This window comes from Garra rufa, chromosome 21 (assembly GCF_049309525.1).
Source record: "Garra rufa chromosome 21, GarRuf1.0, whole genome shotgun sequence".
Lineage (NCBI taxonomy): Eukaryota > Metazoa > Chordata > Actinopteri > Cypriniformes > Cyprinidae > Garra > Garra rufa.
This window is the reverse complement of record NC_133381.1, coordinates 18,240,212-18,248,994: the sequence shown is the minus strand read 5'-3', so window position 1 is coordinate 18,248,994 and position 8,783 is coordinate 18,240,212. Positions and strand designations below refer to the sequence as shown.

General features: G+C 37.5%; 1 protein-coding gene across 1 annotated transcript in view; it reads right to left on the bottom strand.

Annotated features, from left to right (window-relative positions):
• The window catches only part of ttc27 (tetratricopeptide repeat domain 27), a 129,578-nt gene that overhangs the window by 37,228 nt on the left and 83,567 nt on the right, over positions 1 to 8,783 (bottom strand). The window contains exon 11 of the mRNA XM_073826970.1: positions 7,692 to 7,787. Within this exon, the coding sequence (XP_073683071.1) occupies positions 7,692 to 7,787 (96 nt within the window). The remainder of the gene's footprint in view (positions 1 to 7,691; positions 7,788 to 8,783) is intronic.

Sequence of the window (8,783 nt, the reverse complement as noted above, 5' to 3'; positions counted from 1 at the left end):
CAAAATAAAATTAAATTCAATATTCTTCTGGAGGTCACCTACACTTCTCTACGATTTACCAAGGATATACACTGCCTCTCTCTCTTCTGTCTTTTTTCCTCTCTTTCTTACCCTCTTTCTGAAAGGATGCATTCCACGGACAGCCATCTATCTCCACAATGTCATGCTTCGCAGGCAGGAGCTATATATACATCTGTGCTATTAATGACCCTCATCTGTCTCTGATGAATGCTACTAGTTAAACGTGTGTTTACACTCTTTCAACTCTTTGTCATTCACAGATCATTTAAGAACAGATGGATGAAGTGTCAAAAAGGATGAAGAGTCGTAGGTTGTGTCCACTGCAAATCCATGTATTTCTTATAATAAACACAATAAGATGGAGATCATCTACTGAAGTTTACGATGCTGATGTATAAAACTGCTGCATTTGTGGAGAATAAACACACACTGAACCGACTTCACCCTCGACCTCAGATATCAGCGAGACATCACAGACACGCAGCTCTAAGCGATTCAGCGCCAGGAAATACTCAATTCCTGCTCAATTTCTCCTTCACCTTTCGGTCCTGTGACAATCCCCCCCCACCTCCTCGTCCGCCTTCAGTGGCATATCACGTCCCACAGGCATTATGGGTACCTATAAATCTAGATATACACACCAGTGAGGCTGCCGGTGATCATGTGACCTATCAGCAAGGAGACAAAACGTGATGCTACTAACTAATACGGAGAAGGAGAGAGAAACACACACAAAGAAAAAGAAAAAGAGAGCTCTGCTCAGTATAAACATTTGGAGTTTTTAATCATCTTAAGTTTTATTTTTGTTCAATTTATATTACTTTTTAAAATTTCATTAATTTTAACCTTGTTAATTGCACTACTCTTTTACATTTTATTTCACCTTCCAATAATTTGTTTTTGAGTTTTCAGATAAAATATCCATCAGAATGAAATTTCATCAAATGTGTTATTCGATAATATGGCAGAATTGTCAGGGGTCTGAATACTTTTGCAAGGCACTGTATATACACTATTAGTCAAAAAAATTGAACAGTAATTTTTAAAATGTTTTTTTTTAAAGCAAGCCTGCATTTATTTGATCCAAAGTACAGCAAAAAGTCACATTTTTCATGATTTTTACTATTTAAAATAACTTGAAGACTGAGAATAAAGTTTAAATACTACGAGAACAAAATTGAAATATTTCAAAAATAAAGTTGAAATATTTTGAGAATAAAGTCGATATTATTTAACGTCATCCATTCATTATTTGCAACGCACCAGCCACCCAGTAAATCGCAATAATTTTGTGCTTTGTTGCTTTTAATATAACACAGCTCAGATTTCAAATTGTACATTTTAATGTGTTTTTCCTCTTTATTTCAAGTTTATAGCAAGATATAAAAGTGAAGGACCATCAGAAGGCATGAAACAATCAGTATATCCTAATTTAATTAAACTAATGTCTCATTATTGTAATCAGAACGATGACTGACTCACATGCTGCTTAAACTGAAGTGAATACAGCGATCTGTCACGCCACATTAAAGAGTGTGAAAAAAAAAACATTATTGTAAGACGTTGTTTGTATTTCGCTATAAAACTGACAGCTTTTGAAAGCTGCGACTTTGGAATATCTCCTAGTGCTTCCGATCTGGCCCTTTTGCATGTGCAATAGGCTAGAATATACTCTTAAAATATTTTAACTTTAAACTCGTAATTGCAACAAATTAATTCTCAACACATTTCGACAATTCTCGTAATTGACTGTATTCTCGTAATTTTGACTGTATTATTCTCGTAGTATTACAACTTCATTCTCAACACATTTCGACTCGTAATTGACTTCATTTTAGTAATTTCGACTTTATTTCTGAAACATTTTGACTTTTTTCTCGACAAATTGTGACTGTATTGTCGACACATTCAGACTTTATTCTCGACACATTTCGACTTTATTCTCGTAATTGATTATTTTCTTAATTTCGACTTCATTCTCGTGGTATTTCGACTTTATTCTCAAAACATTGAGTTCATTCTCAAAACATTTCGAGTTCATTCTCGTGGTATTTCGACTTTATTCTCGTGGTATTTCGAGTTCATTCTCAAAACATTGAGTTCATTCTTGTGGTATTTCGACTTTATTCTCGTGGTATTTCGAGTTCATTCTCGTGGTATTTCGACTTCATTCTCAAAACAGAGTTCATTCTCGTGGTATTTCGACTTCATTCTCGTGGTATTTCGACTTCATTCTCGTGGTATTTCGACTTCATTCTCGTGGTATTTCGACTTCATTCTCGTGGTATTTCGACTTCATTCTCAAAACATAGAGTTCATTCTCGTGGTATTTCGACTTCATTCTCAAAACATAGACTTCATTCTCGTGGCATTTCGACTTCATTCTCAAAACATAGAGTTCATTCTCGTGGTATTTCGACTTCATTCTCGTGGTATTTCGACTTCATTCTCAAAACATAGACTTCATTCTCGTGGCATTTCGACTTCATTCTCGTGGTATTTCGACTTCATTCTCGTGGTATTTCGACTTCATTCTCGTGGTATTTCGACTTCATTCTCGTGGTATTTCGACTTCATTCTCGTGGTATTTCGACTTCATTCTCAAAACATAGAGTTCATTCTCGTGGTATTTCGACTTCATTCTCAAAACATAGTTCATTCTCGTGGTATTTCGACTTCATTCTCAAAACATAGACTTCATTCTCGTGGCATTTCGACTTCATTCTCAAAACATAGAGTTCATTCTCGTGGTATTTCGACTTCATTCTCGTGGTATTTCGACTTCATTCTCGTGGTATTTCGACTTCATTCTCGTGGTATTTCGACTTCATTCTCGTGGTATTTCGACTTCATTCTCGTGGTATTTCGACTTCATTCTCAAAACATAGACTTCATTCTCGTGGTATTTCGACTTCATTCTCAAAACATAGACTTCATTCTCGTGGCATTTCGACTTCATTCTCAAAACATAGAGTTCATTCTCGTGGTATTTCGACTTCATTCTCAAAACATAGACTTCATTCTCGTGGCATTTCGACTTCATTCTCAAAACATAGAGTTCATTCTCGTGGTATTTCGACTTCATTCTCGTGGTATTTCGACTTCATTCTCAAAACATAGACTTCATTCTCGTGGTATTTCGACTTCATTCTCGTGGTATTTCGACTTCATTCTCGTGGTATTTCGACTTCATTCTCGTGGTATTTCGACTTCATTCTCGTGGTATTTCGACTTCATTCTCGAAACATTTCGACTTCATTCTCGAAACATTTCGACTTCATTCTCGAAACATTTCGACTTTATTTTTTATGGCTGATTTGACCAATGTTTCTTGAAGAGCAAATCACAATATTAGAATGATTTCTGAAGGATCATGTGACACTAAATACTGGATTCAACTTTGAAATCACAGGAATAAATTACATTTTAAAATTCATTCAAATAGAAAGCAGTTATTTTAATAGTAATAGTAATAATAGTAAAAATATTGCAAAATGTTACTGTTTTGTTGTACTTTGGATCAAATAAATGCAAGCTTAGTGAGCTGCTGTTTTAATTTACACTAAAATTTCTCATTTTACAAAAGCAAATGTTTTAGCAATACAAATACACAGTTTTTAGTCTTGCCAATAAAACATTTAATTTGAAAAACTGACATACATAGAGAGAGAATAAAAGTAAAATTGAGAGAGAAAAAAAGACTTTGGAAGCCAATTTGTGCAACTTTTCAAATCTTTTCATTTCCTCATTCATTTCATCTCCAAGAAAACTGCCACAGTGAACGCTTTCCTGATTCATACATATGCCAAAATGATTCTGTCTGAAAGCAAATTCAACCATTTCTGAAATCTGTTCCCAAAAAAACAAACAAAAAAACCTTTATGCCCTCCAACGCTCTGCCGTCTCTTTACCCCTGACACACACACACTTTTCTCTAGCTGCATGCTTGTCTCGTCTATCTCTCTCGCTTGCAGTTTTGCAGCATTCTATTCCCCTGCCAGCAATAGAAGCGACTTCAATTCCAGCTTTATTGCTGTTCACTGTTATTACACAGAGCGCGAGCAATGTCATCCACAGGACTGATCACATCAGCCCTCCCTTCTTTTCATCTATCCATCCTTCAGTCCTTCCACCCACTCACTCTCTCATTTCATTCTTTTTCTTTCAAAACCCTTCATCAATGCTGGCCCATTACAATTGGCCGTTCTCCTCCATACATCTTTTTTCTAATTTATTTACTTGTTTAACAACCTCTCTCTTCAAAAAAACATTTGTTTGCTTTTCATTAACTGCATTATTGCCCAATCAGGCAGGAAGAGTGTTACAGGTTACTCTATTACCTGACAAACACTGTCAAAAATGAACTCATCGTCTCATATCCCTGGATGCCCTCACTGTGTACGGGAAATGAATTTCATATTCTATCTGCCAAAGCTCTTATTGACGCGACACTGGCTGTATAACCCAGCTGTTGTGTTTACTGAAATGGGTTTCTGCGAAGTAGATAAATAAATAATGGCTACCCACGCTCATTTGAAGTGATTAGCTCAATGCACTTGTGCGTCCTGTAATGAGAGAAAATATGCAAGCAAATCAATTTAGGCACCAACAAATGAGTTTCAAATGAACTCAGGTAATCTGGCTTTATAATATGTCAATTATTCTCTACATGGGAATAAATTCAGACATAATGAGGATGGGAAAATGTAAAATAATAATAGAAAAAAACTATAAAGGGTAAAATGGGTTCTCAGATTCTCAAATGCATTTTTAAGCACACTCAGATCATGATCAACTACACAGTTTTGGGGAAAGGGGAAAGGGGAAAGGGGGTGAGTGAGGCCAAGTATGGTGACCCATACAAGGAATTTGTGCTCTGCATTTAACCCATCCAAGTGCACACACACAGTAGTGAACACACACACACCGTGAACACACACCCGGAGCAGTGGGCAGCCATTGCTGCGGCGCCCGGGGAGCAGTTGGGGGAGCAGTGGGCAGCCATTGCTGCGGCGCCCGGGGAGCAGTTGGGGGATCGGTGCCTTGCTCAAGGGACTCACCTCAGTCGTGGTATTGAGGGTGGAGAGAGTGCTGTACATTCACTCCCCCCACCTACAATCCCTGCCGGACCTGAGACTCGAACCTGCAACCTTTGGGTTACAAGTCCGAATCTCTAACCATTAGGCCATGGCTGCCCTTAAATCGTTTGTTCATTCACGCATCGAAGACTGACACAGTAGAACCAAATTGCAGAATAAAGTCATTACTTTTGTGCCCTTTGTGGACAAAAAGTATTCTCGTAGCTTCATAAAATTACGGTTGAACCACTGATGTTACATAGACTAGTACTTAGGGCTGGGTCATAAATCGGTAATGATAATTATCATGCGATATAAAAATAAATTTTCTATATAATGTTTACGCAGCAAAGGCGGAATAAAAGAACGTTAGTCATTTAAAGCGCCATTCGGACAGTTTATCTGTTTGGCTCAAAGATACATTCACTTGTGATGAGTCTCACTCACGTGACCACTAAACAGTGCTGTGAAATCCAGTGTAAAGTGCTTGAATTCAGCGAAAAACACAAGTAACTTGGATTATAGCCAGATGATACAGCGTTGACAAACAGGAGAGACACGGTGCGCAACAATGTCCACTGAAAAAGAAATTATCAGTCTATCATTTTAATAGTAGGTTTATTTGAACAGTGTGAGAAAGAATAACAACAAAAAAATCCAGTTATAAATTGAAAAAGTTATAATTTTTTTTGCATTTTAATGAGTGAAATAAGTATTTGATCCCCTATCAATCAGCAAGATTTCTGGCTCCCAGGTGTCTTTCATACAGGTAACAAGATTAGATTAGGAGCACTCTCTACCATGGCCAAGACCAAAGAGCTCTCAAAGAATGTCAGGCACAAGATAGTAGATCTACACAAGGGACTCCATGCAAGATCTCACCTCGTAGAGTTTCAATGATCATGAGAACAGTGAGGAATCAACCCAGAACTACACAGGATGATCGTTTCAATGATCTCAAGGCAGCTGGGACCATAGTCAGCAAGAAAACAATTGGTAACACACTACGCCATGAAGGACTGAAACCCTGCAGTGCCCGCAAAGTCCCCCTGCTCAAGAAAGCACATGTACAGGCCCGTCTGAAGTTTGCCAGTGAACATCTGAATGATTCAGAGGAGAACCGGGTGAAAGTGTTGCGGTCAGATGAGAAATCAGGCTCTTTGGCATCAACTCAACTCACTGTGTTTGGAGGAAGAATGCTGCCTATGACCCCAAGAACACCATCCCCACCGTCAAACATCGAGGTGGAAACATTATGCTTTGGGGGTGTTTTTCTGCTAAGGGGACAAGACAACTACACCGCATCAAATGGATGATGGACGGGCCATGTACCGTCAAAGCTTGGTTGAGAACTTCCTTCCATCAGCCAGGGCATTGAAAATGGGTCATAGATGGGTAATCCAGCATGACAATGACCCAAAACACACGACATTAAGGTCCTGGAGTGGCCTAGCCAGTCTCCAAACCATAATCCCATAGAAATTCTGTGGAGGGAGTTGAAGGCTCGAGTTGCCAAACATCAGCCTCGAAACCTTAATGATCTGGTGAGGATCTGCAAAGAGGAGTGGGACAAAATTCCTCCTGAGACGTGTCCAAACCTGGTGGCCAACTACAAGAAACGTCTGACCTCTGTGATTGCCAACAAGGGTTTTGCCACCAAGTACTAAGTTTTGTGAAGGGCTCAAATACTTATTTCACTCATTAAAATGCAAATCAGTTTATAACTTTTTTGTTGTTATTCCATCTCTCGCTATTCACATAATCTTACCATTAAAATTATAGACTGATCATTTCTTTGTTACTGGGCAAACAAACAAAATCAGCAGGGGATCAAATAATATTTTTCCTCACTGTAGAAACCATTTTACATTTTTATCATGGTACTGAGTTGCTAAATTTGTGGCATATTTCTGTGATTATCAGGATCTAAATATATGCTACTATGGAAGACCAATGGTTCATAAAAAAAATAAATAAATAAATAAAAAAAAAACTTCAAACTAATTAAATTTCACCATATAAAAATGAGGTTGCTAAAATGTTTACCAATATTACCGAATATTACCGATAATGAACATAAATCCACATCTGCATCCTAACTCAAGCTACTATCAAATGTGTATTTCTAAGAGACAAATTTCTTTATATTATTAATATTATCATGAGGCAACACAAACCTTTTTCTTGATATGAAACAATATTACTCATTAGAACATGTAGAACTAAGAAATTATTTTTAGTTCATTTTTATTTCCTTTTTTTAGTTTAACTATTTTTTAACTAGTTCATAGTTTAAAACCACAAATAACCATCTGGTTTTTACAACTTATCGACTGATGTCCTTACTACCTTTCTGGGCCTTGAACGTGTCAGTTGTGTTGTCATCTATGAAGGTTCAGAAAGCTCTCAGATTTCATCAAAAATATCTTAATCTGCGTTCTGAGAATGAACGAAGGACTGACAGGTTTGGAACGACATGAGGAAGAGTAATTAATGACAGTGTTTTCATTTTTGCGTCAACTATCTCTTTAAGAACATGACCATTTTGAGAAACCAGACGATTTACATAAAAACAAAAAGAATTCAGCTCACCTGTAGATCCCAGAGCGGAGGTGCCCGGCAGGTGTAGAACATCTTGAGTCTCTCATTGATGGGACAATTCTTCTCACTAAAGAAATCCACCAAGGTCTGAAAGAGAACGAAGCAACGTTCAGAACACTCGTCTCATTTTTTTCAACCACCGCTGCTTTTACTAATGACATTTCTCTCTTCTGCCATAGCAATTATGTTGAAATAACACAGAATGGCCCCAGAGTTTGATATGAGAAAACAATATAGCTCATAGAACTGAGCAACCAAGCAGCTGCCTTTAAAATATCTCTCTCCAGGTATTACAGACCTCCTTGGTACACAAAGACATTAATATAAAGAGCACTTTAAATGTGGTTAAGGTTTGGTGTGATGTGTGAAAAAAAATGTTAAAAACACTCCCAAGCAATTAAAATCCAATGCTGTGCAGACAATTTCAACAGTATTCCAGTGACTCAACATTCACATCACATTAAACTTTGATTTACTGCTTACCACAGACCTAAATATATTTTCCTATCAGTAACAAGATGGAAAAAAGGTGATCCAAAAGAGAAAAATCAAACCACAAATTTGAAGAATGATGGTAATAAACAAATAGATGTGCCAGCACATGCTAACATGACAGCATCTTTATTCAAAATGTTTAGGAGAGACGCCACAGAGAAACGCTACAGGGTTTGACTGCTGCATAAACTCAGTTAAAGCATGTGCAGGCCTGCTGTTTCAGACTCTAGTGAGAAGATCAACACTCATTCTGTTCAATCATATTTCAATATTTCAAAAGCAATAAGACCAAACACAATAACACAACGCAGCTGTGTACAACATGCAAGCAAGGCCGCAAACGCAAATTAGAAGCATCCTTGGCTGCAAAATAACAGACAGAAAATAATCGTACACAGAATGTTGTCTTTAGTCATTACCCTAGAAATTTGTGATCTACATCCCTAGCTGTCAATCATTATGATTATATGAAGAGAGGACAGGAAAATTGTGCCATACTGTACCAGCTTGAATATCTCCCCCCAAGATGCTGTAAATAACTTCATGTGGAACTGATGCCTGCAACATTTGAGCTTCAGAACATTTCAG